Raw genomic sequence first — 13,458 nt, forward strand, 5'->3', positions numbered from 1 at the left:
GTTCTAAAGGAAAAGGGCAAAGCCACTATCATTGTTAGTGCCATAATTTTGCTTTTTGCATCCAAATGAGAAAACAGCTGAGCATAACACAGAAATGAGACCAGGAATGAGGCAGGACTGAAGGAAGGCTTGTGCTGCATCCACCTTCATCAAAAAACCCATACATTTTGGAGGAGACTACAGCATAAAGAACAGTTAAGTTTCTTCTCTTACCTTTCTCCAACATTGAAATGACTATTTTTGATTGAGTTTTAAGCTGAAAGAAAACAATCAAGCCTCTGAATTAAATCAGTTTAAGAACAAGGTAGTGTTTTCCACACCCTAAATTGACACAAGGCCTGCACTAACTCCTGCTGAGGTAACACTGGAGCCAAGTGGAGTCAGAGGGCTCAGTGGGAATTGGACTATACCAGAATAAAACACATCATTGCCCACACAACACACTGGAAAAACAACCAAAAGATAGAAGAAAATTAGGGACAACCCACAAATCACAGAATACCAAACCACCATGGTGTCTTCACCAAGCCATTTGCAGCACAACCGCTGCAGGAAATAAATCCTACATGTGCCACCCACTCAGATTTGTGTTCTGATTCCATTGGCACCATGGAGAGAGCACAAAGATTACATCATTTCAAATTAAGAAGGCAAATCAAGCATTATGTATGTACATGTTTTAATTAATTTTAAAAATGGTCTACATTTAAGGATAGATTTCAAGGGTTCCCTTATATTTTTTCTGTTACATTAGATTATACCTGAATAATCTGCATAGTAACTTTAACATTACTGTTTTCTTTTTCTCTTTTTTTTTTGTTTTGTTGTGAAAGTTATCAGTTGCAGGTAGCAATGTAACATCTCAACCACAATCACAATACGTGCAGGATGCCCAGCCAGAAGCATTTCTCAGTTGACTTGCAGTAGCACAGCACTTTATAATTTGTGTATCAATACTTTTTTTCTTTTTTTTTTTTCCTAAGTTTACTTCAGATGTGGCTCAAGAAGCAAAAACAAACTTTCTTCACCCAGTCTCAGGTGTGGGGTCAGCTCACAGTTGTGATCTGCTCCACTGGAGTTACTGACCTTAAATTTATTATTTTTTTTTCCCAAAGCACACCTGCATTTGCCTCCATGCTTTTCTTAACATGAGTGCAAACTTGGGGATGTGGTTTGAGTCCCATCATCAGAGGGCCTGAATGAGCCCTGTGCAATGGCTCTGTCTCCCAGCCCTGCTTCCTGCATGGCCAGGAACGTGGAGGGCTGAATGCTCCAAAGGTGACGCAGGGGGAGGCAAGAATCTCTTGGGATGGGAAAAAGGGAAAAAATAAACCAAACAAGAAAGCTAATTGTGCTCCCAGTGTGAAACTCTGACACGTGAAGCATTTCTGTTTCCAGATGATCAGCCCAGCTGCTTCAAGAAGGTATTCAAACCACCTACAGACACTGACTCTCCTTCCAGAGGCTGTGTTAAAGCCAAGCCTTAGCCTGGGTGTCTCCATGAAATACCCAGGATTAGGTGCTGTGAATACCATCCCTTGCCCCCCAGAACCTTTCCTCACCCACAGAAAAAAGTGCTTTTGCTTTTTCTACCTGATCAGTGCCCGGGTGTCTCGGTGCTGCTCCTACCCCATGTGTTTGTACTGAGATCTGTCCCGAGGGATCTGCACCTGGCTGGCTGTCAGCTTGTGGTGGATGTGGTAGATGCCCAGGGTGACCACGATCACCAGCCCCAGGATCAGCCCCAGGATCAGGGGCAGCGTTTCCTCCAGCTGCTCCCGCTGGTCCACCGGGCACTTGTGCTCTGCAGGGAAGGAACAGGGAAAAGGGACATGGCTGAGACCCTGCAGGGGAAGGAACGGGGAAAAGGGACATGGCTGAGACCCTGCAGGGAAGGAACAGGGAAAAGGGACATGGCTGAGACCCTGCAGGGGAAGGAACAGGGAAAAGGGACATGGCTGAGACCCTGCGGGGAAGGAACAGGGAAAAGGGACATGGCTGAGACCCTGCAGGGGAAGGAACGGGGAAAAGGGACATGGCTGAGACCCTGCAGGGGAAGGAACAGGGAAAAGGGACATGGCTGAGACCCTGCAGGGGAAGGAACAGGGAACAGGGACATGGCTGAGACCCTGCAGGGAAGGAACAGGGAACAGGGACATGGCTGAGACCCTGCAGGGGAAGGAACAGGGAAAAGGGACATGGCTGAGACCCTGCAGGGAAGGAACAGGGAAAAGGGACATGGCTGAGACCCTGCAGGGAAGGAACAGGGAAAAGGGACATGGCTGAGACCCTGCAGGGAAGGAACAGGGAAAAGGGACATGGCTGAGACCCTGCAGGGGAAGGAACAGGGAAAAGGGACATGGCTGAGACCCTGCAGGGGAAGGAACAGGGACATGGCTGAGACCCTGCAGGGGAAGGAACAGGGAAAAGGGACATGGCTGAGACCCTGCAGGGGAAGGAACAGGGAAAAGGGACATGGCTGAGACCCTGCAGGGGAAGGAACAGGGAAAAGAAGGGGAAGAGGGATGTGGCTGAGATGCTGTGAGCTGTGGCTCCCTGGTCACAGCTCCATGCAGGATGGAGTGGCTGCAGCTGCCTGCAGAGCCCCAGGGAGAAAATCAATTGCCTTGGAGCAAAGTGGAATCACTCACAAGGCAGGGAGAGGCTACATCTATCAAACCAGCCCCCGCACTGGAAAAACACTTCCATGCCCATAAGCTCAGCCCTCTCTGCCACACATCAATGGCCTTGCTGGGAACAGGGCAGCCAAAGCCTGAGGTTCCTGCGTGCCTGAAGAGCTGCTTTGTTTATTCAGGCAGAGAGTCTGGAGAGGCCTCAGCATCAGGAAGGCTTTAATTCTGCACCAGACTCACCCTGCACATCACCCAGAGATTCCCCCTCTATCTGCAAGCTGGCAGAGGTCCAACAGCACCACTGCCCCTCTCTGTGAGCCCCCCAGGGACATGGCTCCAGCCCTGGCAGAGCACACATGTGTGTGTCTGTGTCAAACAGCACCCCAGCACCCCACATTGTCCACCAAATACAGCAAAGGAGCAGCAGAAGCAACGTGAGCCCCGGCAGTGCTCTTGTCTCTGGCTGATGAGTCTCTGCCACAGCCTAATAAAGCACTAGAAAAGAGTGATACAATGGGAAAATACTTGAGCTTGGAAAAGCCACTGAGGTTAGGAACATGGTGCACTGGTAATCCTGGCTCAGCTCCCTTACACTTCCAGAGTCTACTGCAGGCCAGGGTGACAGGATCAGGATGCACATCTTTCCCCACAGGATTGTTGCTTCTCTGTGCTGATGGACAGGCAGGGCCCATGCTGCTGAGATGGGGCTGCCAGGCTAAAAAGGAGAAAAATGCCAGTTCTGGGGGAGAAAAAAGGGTACATGATACAGGAAGGACAATTCCCTGTCTTCATTGTATTAGAAATGTGCTGAAAACAATGACAACTTTAAGGGGAAAAAAAAAAAAGGAAAATGGAAAAGCTGTGTGCTAGATGAACAAATACAAAGGGCACCACAAATTCCCCCCTTGCTAAAGACTGTCCAGATGGGTTCCCCGGGCAGCTGATTGCAGAGATCTGCAATAACCACGAGGAGCAAACGCTCCACAAATCTAACAGCATGTGGCAAAGAGCAGGAGAAACCCAGAGAGCCCCAGGCCCAGGCAGGAGGTGACAGCAGGGACCCATCTCCAGCGGTGCTGGCACCTCCAGGAGCTCCACCACGTCCTGGAGTGCAGCCTCCTGCCAGCAATGGCATCAGGAAACATTTAAAGCTGTAAATGAGGTAAAACAAAAAAAAATCCCACCAAAAGTGGAATGTTGTCTAACACACAAGAATGTCCCTTTTCAGTTCCAGTTGCTCACGGTTTCACCAGAGGAGTGATTAATCACCAGGACTGTGGCACAGGCGACTCAGCAACTGCTGCAATGCAGGGGTTTTGTTTGTTTGTAGTGAGGAGAATGGGGGGAGAAATCCTGATGGTTACTTAGCTCCCAGAATTGGGTTTCTAGTGCTCCACAGAACTGTTCCCAGTTTAGGATGCTAAGGCCTGAGCAGCTTACAGGGACACAAGGCCAGGCTGAGCTGACTGCAGGAAAAGCCACTCAGGGGCAGTGCTGTGGGGCCAGGGCTGCTCTGACCCCACTCCCCACAGGGACAAAGCAGCACCATTCCCATGGGAAGGATCCAAGCTCCAGGAGCTCCTGTGCACCCCCCATAGCTGCAGACAGGCTGTGCTGAGCTGCCAAACAGCACGAGAGCACTCTGGGCGGACACTGATTCCTGCTTGGGAAGTGGCTTAGCTGAAACCAAGAGAAGATGGAAAGAAAGCTGCTGGAAACCCAGCTGAGAGGATTCCCTGTGCTCAAACACACACCAAGTTTTCCTTGCACCTTTCCCCAAATGGGAACACTCCCGGAGAACAGGCTGGATGTGGGGGGCTGCAGCCAGTGGAGAAAGGAAAGCTAAAAGCACCAGTGCAGAAAACAGAGCCAGCTCTAAAGCCCCCACTTGTAACATTTGAATTCCACCAAATTTTGCCAAAGCAAACCAGCTGCAGGGCACAAAACACGCCAGAGGACGTGGCCAGAGACCCATGGTCCACAGAAAGCCAGGCTGTGTCTAAGGGTCTGTGTCACAACTCAAAAAGGTGCTCCTGCAAGCAACCAAGGAAGAGAGTTCTTTATCCTGACACTACTTTTTAAGAGGATTAAAATAAAATAAAATAATAAAGAAAGCCAACAGGAAGGAGGGAAAAAAAGCAGCAAGCCAAGCTGTCAGTCTCCAGCAGCACATCCCCAAACCCAGCTGGACCCACTGCCCCTCCCTCTGCCCTACCCACACCTGCTCCTCAGCAGAAACATCCATTTTCTCCTTTTGGAGCAGACCACCAAAGCCTGGGCTCCCTGGAGACTGCAGGGGGAATGGGAATGGGAGGATCCAGTATGGAGGCACTGGGAAGTGCAAAGCACAAACAATCTGCAGCAGAAGTGAGGCTCTCTGGGTGCTGACTGCTAGGACGGTTAATTCTCTATTTTAACACTAATATCATGTTAATCCACATAATTTTATGACAAATAAAAATAGTTTCACAATTATAACAAGGTACTTTAACATTTATACAGTATTTTTCACCCCAGGAATTCAAATGAAGCGTTTTTCAGCCCAAGAATTCAAAGCAAAGGCATGAGGTCCACAACACAGCAGGGAGGCAGGCAGGCAGCAGGTATCATTCCTGCTCCATCAGCACAGGAAAAGGCAAAGGGGAACAGGAGGAGAGAAGGGTTTGCATAAAGTCCATGGCAGACAAATTTGGATGTTCAACCCCCTCAAGTCTGAGTAGGTTGATGCTTGACAAACATGGGAACAGCTACGCTTTCAGAATTAACGACCCTGCAGGAAAACAGCCCTTTCTGCCAAATTTTCCCCAGTATTCTGCTCCGGGTCACAGGATCTCAGCATTTCCCAGTCACTGGGGTTACCCTCAGTCCAGGGAAGCAAGCAGGTCCCTGGCAATAAGGAGGAAGTTGGGGTGATGCTGGGAGCTCTGCTGCACCCCAAACACGGCGGGGTCACCCCTCTGGCGGGGTGGTGCCATCCCCAGTCCCTGCCCGTGCAGCGCCCACTGCAGAGGGATGCAAAGGAGGTGCTGAGGTGCATTCCTCACCGCTCCTTTGTGCTGTGCCTCCTCCCAGGCTCACGTACTGCCACGGTTTCTATGGTGAGCGCTCGCCCAATTCCAGTAGGGGCTGTGAAACCACCTAAGAGCCCATTTTCCCCTATTCCAGAATCCTCCTGCAGAGCACACACGGCAAAGGACCCGGCAGAAGGCACAGCGCCCTCCCGCAGGCACCAGCACCAGCCCGAGCATCGGCACAGGGATGGTCCCAAGGGGGGAACAACAGCCCAGCTGTGTCCGGCATGACAAGGGGTTTGGGATTTCGAGAGGGGAGTTTGTAAGTAAACACTTGAGAAAGAAGGACCAGGTGCTTTTCAGAAAGTGGCTGCATATCTTGGAGCAAAGGACCCTTGAGAAAAAGTGGCCCTCAAGTGGGAGGTCGCAGCTCCCTCTGAGCCACCCCAGGATCCCAGTCCCTGATTATCAGCTGTTGTATCCCTTTGTGTTACTATTTTTCATCATATTGCTTTATATTCGAAGTTTTAGATATAAAATCAAAAGAGCTGACAGTTTCTCTGGGGTTCTTCCATCAGTTTAAATCTTTTCCCACCCTCTTGACCCAGCTCTTATTTTACTCATCTTCTAAGCTGAAAAATGTACACACATTTTCCCTATTATAAAAAAAATGAATTAGCAAATCTGATGGAAAAAAATTTCTACTGCTTCTCTATTGAGAAATAAAAAAATAAATAAATAAATGTGGATTTGTGAAGGTTGGAAGCATTGTCTCAAAAACCAAAAAATACTCCAGCACATGAATTTAAGCATTCAAAAAACCCAAAGACAATCCAATCATTCCCTACTAGCTTTTTAACCTATCCCTGCCAGAACAATGTCAGGACTAATGAAGAAACCTTTTCCCCGTTTCTTTGTGGAAAAAGGGGCCTGACCCTCCTGTGTCTTGGTGATTCTTCCGCTCTAGCAGGTCTCTTTCTCTCCTCCAAAATATTTTAAAATGTTCTGTAGCTTGTTCATAATTAATAGGAATTTTACCTAATGGGAAATTAATGAAGCAAAAAGGAGAAGGCTAATTACTGTAATTTGAGATTGGCAGTGGTTCTCAGACCCCACAAAGGATGCTGCTCTGCCATGTGTGTGCCGAGGGCGCGCTGGGCTGGGAGAGCAGCAGTGCCCTGGATGGAGCTCCATTGATAAGTCACCTGCCAGCCCCTCTGACCACCCCTCCAGGTGCTCTCTGCTGCTCACCTTCCAGTGGAATTCAACAAAAAGGAGTGTAATTAAATAATGAGAGCAACAACTACAGAAAACCCCACTGAGCCTGACAAAGAGAGAAGCCATGCTGTCCTCCAGAGGAGGAATTCCCTCCATGTGTTTAAAGATTGCTAAAGCAACATCATGTCTTTGTGTGCTGGAAAAAAGAAAAGCCCACCAAACTACAGCAACAAAAGAGAAAACAAAATAGAAACAAATTTGCTTCCTGACAGGAATGAGCATATCATGAAAACAGCAGGTAGATTCCTTTGGCAGTGAGCCCCAAGTTTGGTTGTTTTAACTGGGAGCTCTAGGACTTCACGGGTTTGGTATCACAGAGACACAGCCTTGCATATTTTAAACACGCTGTTCTCAGCCCCCAAGCTCTGCCCAGCCCAACCCTGAGTGCAGGAATCCCAGATCCACAGGGGGAAAAAAAGGGTAAAGCTAAAGCTATGCCAACAAAAAAAAAAAATTACTACTTTTTTCTCCCTGTAAATCTAAGAAAAATGTGGTACTACTTTGATACAAAAACAGCCTGCCCACAGATAAAGCCTACTCAGTATTACACTGGCCTTGCTGTGAGTAATTCAGCCAGGCAGAGCTCTGCCAGCACATGCAGCAGCACGAATTTACAACATCGCTGAGAGGACGTGAGTCGTGAGTGCAACCACTCAGCTCTGCAGTCACTGCTGGCTTTCATTGTGTTCCAAAACATTTCCCACATGCAAAATAATAAAGCTCCACGTTTTTAATGCTAGGCTTGAAAACCACCATTTGCTAACTCATTATTAAAAGAGTTGGCCATTACACATTTTGTTTGCACCTGGTTACAATAACAGGCTTAACTGATTATAGTGCTAAGGCAGCACTATGACATGGGACTGGTCTGCCCTAATCCAGGTATGGCTACACTGCCTCATTCAGCCTGATGGGAAAGCCAAGGGAGAGCTGGGAGCAGGAGCACCATGGCTTCCTTGGGATAAAGGAACCTGAGGCTGCAGGAATCCTGTCCCATGGCAGCCTTTGATACAAACTGCATTTTAACTCAGGTGTTCTTTTCTCCACCACAGATGTTAAGGAATCCCAGAAGCAGAATGGCATCCCCTGTGTTTGGTGCTCCAGGAGCCTCACTGAGGTCCCTGCTTCGCTTCCTTCCCCCTCACAATGGGCATTAATCAAACTGGAGCCAGGAACGTGTGTCCCTAGCAAACCCTGCCACTGCAGCCCCAAGCTTCCCCAGCGTGCAGCAGCCCTGAGGAGCCCCTGGGGCTGTGCTGAAGCATTTTTGTGCTACAGAGGAGACACCTCAGCCTTGCAGAGCTCCCCAGGGATGCTGCATTGGGGCTTGCTGGCAGTCTGACTCCGAGTACTTACAGAAGCCAATGTACATACAACGATGGTCCATGTTTTGGCAGCTGGGCTGAATTTGTAAAGCCTTTTGGGGGACCACAGAGGGAAGGAATGGGTTGGAGGGAGTGTAGGGAGCACTGGTAACAGGCTGCAGTGAGGGGAAGGTGGCCCTGCAAAAGGTGGGACCCAAATTCCTTCAGTAGATTGCAACATCCCCAAAGGCCGTGGCAGCATCAGCACCTCGGGGATGCGGGACGTGCCCCTGCCTGCTCCTTACCTTCACTGAAGACAAAATCCGCGGGGATGTCGAAGGGCTGGAGCCGCACTTCCGACAGCAGGAGCTGCACGGACTTCTGGTGGTCGCTGGAGACGAGGGAGATGGTCTGCTGCGCCTGGCACTCGTAGGACCGCCCGGCAGGGGTCACCAGGGCCGAGAGCCGGTGCGAGCTGGCCGTGTGCTTCCCGGCTGGCCAGGGGACACACACGGGTCAGGCCCGGCCCCGAGGGGCTGCACCAACAGAGGCAACGAACCGAACGGGCATGACACGGCCGGGGCGCAGTGCGGCAGCAGCGCCCTGCTGCTCCGGAGGGTCCTCCCGGGGGGGACCCGGCTTTTGGGGGACGCCCCACACAGCCAGGGCAGCTCCCACAGCGGGAACACAGCTCCAGCACACGGAGCTGCTCCGCAAAGCGCAGAGCTGGCCCTGCTGCCGCCAGCTCCGCTCCTGTCACAGCGCCTGGCGTCCCTAACGTGAAATGGTTCCTGCTCACAGACGCTCGGGGTGCAGCCCGGGACTGTGGCTGTGCTCCCCACATTTGGAACGCCCATTTCTGAGGCTGCACTTGGGCTCTGAATCCAGGTGGGAAGGAACAGTGCCATTGGGGACCACCCCGCAAAGCAAGACAGGCCACGGAGCCCTTCCTGAAAATACAACGGGGCCGTTTCACCCAAGCACAAATTAGAGAAAATATTTCCCCATCCCACCGGGCTTGTTTTGCAAGCGAAGGCCGACTGCGGCTGAGTCAGGTGGAATGAGGGGTATCTGCCACCTCCCGCTCTTCTGCAGCCCTTTGTTCCCCTCCGGCAGCACAAAAAGGCAATCAGTGCTTCACACGGGCAGGGGCTGATGCGGCACGGCCAGCTCCGTGTTCTGGGGACTCAAACAGCGGGAAAACAGCCCCAAAACCAGCATGGCTTATGGCAACAACTCCAAGCGCCCTATTCGCCGGAGTTGGGAAATCCTGAGGGAGAACCATTTGCAAGTGACAATATTTCATTTTTCAATTCAAGACAACACATTTCTGAGCCGAAATGAAATAAAAACAAAATGAAAACCAAAAGAATGGAAACCCAGTGAGAAAAGAGGAGGCTGCTGGGTGCGGAGGTGTGTGGGGGTACAATACTAATGTCAATCTCAGGTATCTTGAGGAACTGCTGCTTTTCCACCTATTCAACCATCATCAGGATTAACCTCAAAAACAATCTCCCCACAGGAAAGGAGACAAGCTTTTGCAGCCCAGGTGTCTCCCTGTTCCGCCCTCGGACCCTGAGTCCCACAGGACAGCGCAGCAAACGGGCAGAGCTGGGCTCTCCCTCCCCCGCCAACAGCGGTGATTAAAAACAACGGAAGAAAAAAAAAAAAAACAGCGGAGAAAAAAAAATATTAAAACATGCGGTTTAAAGCCGGCAGCTGGTCCCGGCTTTGTCGGGAGGATTTGGGGTTTCCTTTTTCCCGTAAGTTACATTTAGGAGCAGCCCGCTGAGCACTCCCTGCCCCCGCCCGCCGGGATCTCCCTTAATCCCCGAGCCCGGGCGCTTACGGCTGACGGCATCCTTGAAGTAGGTGCGCTCGGAGGTGTCGTAGGTGAACTGGATCCGGCTGAGCTTCCAGGACGCCTCCGGGCCCCGGGACGTGTTGTGCCCCTCCTGCCGAGACCGGGCCGGTCAGGAGCCCGCGGAGCCGCCGCGCCCCCGGCCCGGCTCCCGGCGTGCCCGTACCTTGAGGAAGGAGAGTTTGAGGGTGTACGCTTGGTCCAGCCACGAGAGCTCCAGCTCCGACTCGTTCGTGCCGCACTTGCCCTTCATCTCGGCGCCCCGCGACAGCGGGATATCGGCTTGCTCCGTGATCAGCTGCAAAAGGGAGCGGGGCTCAGCCGGGCGACCCCCGAGTCCCGCCCCACCCCGTCCCGGCTGACAATGCTCGGAGGGAATAAAGGACTTTCGGAAAGTAGCGGCAGATGTGCGCGTGTGTCCCCTGCCACCCCCGGTCCTGCTGGAGCCCCGGACACCCCGGGCCGCCCCCGGCCCCCACTCACATCCACATAATTGCTGGCCCACACGTCGTAGGGGACGATGAACTTGGCGGCGAATTCGGCCATGAGACACGTCGTCCGGTTTTCCCGCACCACGAAGATGTCCTTCTCGGGGTTAGGGGAGAGCCCGGAGAGGTTTTCAACTTCTTGCTCGGCGGCCAGGCGAGCCGCGGCGTCTGCAGGCACAGCGGGGCTGAGCGCCGGCAGCCCCGAGCCTCTGCCGCTCACCCTAGCACCTCCCGCCACCCCGAGCCCGCTGGAGCAAGCTACTCTATCGCGACGGGGCGTTCCTGTCGCGACTGAGCAGGTGGAGGCGATGTGGCAGCCGGTGGCGGTGATGCGAGACCGGTGCCGTGACAGCGCCGAGTCCGCCAGCGGCAGCCTGGTCGCGACAGGGCTCCGTGTCGCGACTCGCCACCCAGGTACTCACACAAGATGAAAAGCAGCCCCGGGAGACGCCCCCCGGCCATTCTCCCTGCTCGGTCCCGGCGTGGCCGCGGCTGCTGCAGCTGCTCCTCTGAAAGGTCCGCTCCGGAGAAAAGAAAAAAAAAATTAAAAATAAAAAGGAGGGGGGGGGGGGGGGGGGGAAAGCCGCACACCTCCTTCCTCAGGAGCCGCACAGGCTGCAAAAGCACTCTGCTGCGGAGTGGCGGGGAGGAGGGACGGGGAAAGTGTGTGGGTGTGCGGCGAGGAGGAGGGGAGATGCCGGCGGAGCTGATGGAGCGCCCACGCCGAGGGACGGACGGGGCGTACGCAGCCGAGCGGGGAGGAGGGAAGAAGGGATTCCCCCCCTCCGGCGCCGGGCCCCGCCGCAGCTCCCCGCGGAGGGGCTGCCGGGGATCCCCGCGGAGCTCGGGCCGCCCGCCCGAGGCGCGGCTGGAGCGGAGCGGGCTCACCCCGAGCGCTCCCCGCTGCCCCGGCAGGGCCGGCGCTGGCAGCGGGCCCGGGACCCCCTCGCCCCGGGTTGTGCCGGCCGTCCCTGCCGGAGAGGCCGGCGGGATGGAGGAGGGGATACCTATTCCTGCCTATTCCTGTGCCGGCTGCTCGCAGAGCGTCACTAATTTCGGTGAAGGCGAGCAGCTGCTCCGCGTGTTAATTTAGGAAGAAACGTGCGGTTATTTCTGTGTGGCAAGGTCGGAAGCAAATCCGCATCCTTCTGTGAGCGGCCATCGGCACACCTGAGCTCTAAGATGTCCCAAACCACAACGCGCACCGTAACATAAAACCCAACAGCCCGAGAAGGTGCTTTAAAACAGAAACAACACGGCCCGTGCGGGCGTTTTTGGGGGGCACAGGCAGGAGGTGCGCCTCGGAGGCGGACAGGGCCAGCTGAGCCAGGGCACTCGGGGTTTTGTCCCTGCCGGGTCCAAGGTGCGACACAGCGAGGCCCGGCGCTGAGCGGACAGGGGCTGCGGGGCGGGGAGAGAGCACGGGGGGCTGTCCGCCCCCTGCCCCGCCGGCTCCGGGCCCTCAGCTCCGAGCCAAGGCAGCGCCTTCCCTCCCTCGCTGCCAGCCGGGCCAGGGCGGCGCTGGCCCCGGCAGGAGCGGGCGATCCCAGCCCGAAGCGCCGCCGCTCCGTGCCGGGGAAGCGCGGCCGATTCCCGTGCTGCTCCCTTGCTCCGGTGATGCCATGTTGAAATATTTCTTCCCCCTCTCACCGGGACCTTTTTTTTTGGAGCTTTAACGCGCTGCCATTCTCGGCCCGGGACCAGGAGCACATCCGCGTATTTACGATTTACAGCGACACTAGTCCCAGGAGCAGCGGGGATGAAGGGCCCTACACTGAGGATGGTTTTTCGGTAAAAAGCCAAAGGGACAGCAGCGATCTGGAGTGATAGCATTACTGGATTCACTACCAATCCGCATTTCTAGTTCAGGAAAAGGCATCTGGAGGAAACCGTCCAAGGTATTGCAAGGTGAGTTTTGATTGTGGGCAACTGCCCTTTCTCTGCCAGGGCACACACGAGCAGAGAGGGGCTTTCTTGCTGGTAAATGGCTTTTTTAAACAATAAAAAATGATACTAAAGGAACTTTTTTTTTTTAAACTATAATGTTGAAATTTCCTTTCTGCACATATTAAATATATTCTGACCATTTCCTCTCTCTCGCTTCATGATAAAAAACCATTCCTGCACACCCCCAAATACAGCCAGACCTGTGTTAGTTGTGGTACAGGATTAACCTATGGATAATAATTTCAGGGGACTATATAAAGGGAAAAAATTTAATCTTCTAGAAAATATAACCTTTGACTATAACAGGCTGTACTTCTGTGATGATTTTAGTGCCTGGCTTCCTCAGGTCCTACACTGATGAGCTGAAGGTAGTGTTTGACTACCCTTTATTTCTCTCTCTACTCCACTATTTAATTTCTAGCCTTTGTGAAGTTTCTAGGCAGATTTTAATGCCCAAAATACACGATTCTGAGCAGCTGGCCCTGCATCCAGCCTGTGCAGGAGGGTCCAGGGAGCAGCTAGGAAAGAGCAGCTGTGCTGGATGCAGGGGCAAGGCTGCCCCACAGCCCAGAACTGTGCTCAACAAACACAGCACAACAAAGCCTTCAGCTCCAGGGAGAATTGCCACTTCCAGCCTGCAGAGCTGCCTTCATCCTCTCTCCGTGGCAAATAAAAGGGAAAGGCGAAAGACTTCCTAGCACTGAACAGCCCCCAACACACAGAGCAGAAAGGTCTCACCCAAGCGAGCCAGCGCAGCACCAGCCGCCCTGAAACGCTGCGGCCAGGGACAGTTTATGGTCCCGGAGCTGGCCCCTCAAACCCCCCTGCCACCTGCCCTTACCCCCAGCTCTGGAGGCCACCTGGCTATCTCTGAAGCCTGAATCCCCCTTGCCGCCCCCAAATATCAGACATAACAGCTCTTACCAGCCTGCTGGA

At 53.2% G+C, this 13,458-nt stretch overlaps 1 protein-coding gene across 1 annotated transcript; it reads right to left on the reverse strand.

Moving 5' to 3' along the window:
• Window positions 1–662: 662 nt before the first annotated feature.
• On the reverse strand, window positions 663–11,096 carry LAMP5 (lysosomal associated membrane protein family member 5). Its single transcript, XM_066546010.1, has 6 exons — window positions 10,998–11,096; window positions 10,571–10,743; window positions 10,254–10,385; window positions 10,076–10,181; window positions 8,532–8,720; window positions 663–1,804 (listed from the first exon to the last, which is right to left on the reverse strand). The coding sequence occupies exons 1-6, from the start codon at window positions 11,035–11,037 to the stop codon at window positions 1,626–1,628; spliced, it is 819 nt and encodes a 272-aa protein (XP_066402107.1). The 5' UTR covers window positions 11,038–11,096; the 3' UTR covers window positions 663–1,625.
• Between the last annotated feature and the right edge of the window lie 2,362 nt (window positions 11,097–13,458).

This window comes from Molothrus aeneus, chromosome 3 (genome assembly GCF_037042795.1).
Source record: "Molothrus aeneus isolate 106 chromosome 3, BPBGC_Maene_1.0, whole genome shotgun sequence".
In the NCBI taxonomy this organism is placed as follows: domain Eukaryota; kingdom Metazoa; phylum Chordata; class Aves; order Passeriformes; family Icteridae; genus Molothrus; species Molothrus aeneus.

Bases quoted from the DNA above. Each gene is read 5' to 3' on its own strand.
- LAMP5 (XM_066546010.1), bottom strand. From the start codon at position 11,037: ATGGCCGGGGGGCGTCTCCCGGGGCTGCTTTTCATCTTGT. The intron at 10,182-10,253 runs GTACGGGCACGC...CGGTCTCGGCAG, and splicing joins TCAAACTCTCCTTCCTCAAG to GAGGGGCACAACACGTCCCG. The intron at 1,805-8,531 runs GTAAGGAGCAGG...CCTTCCCTGCAG, and splicing joins GGATTTTGTCTTCAGTGAAG to AGCACAAGTGCCCGGTGGAC.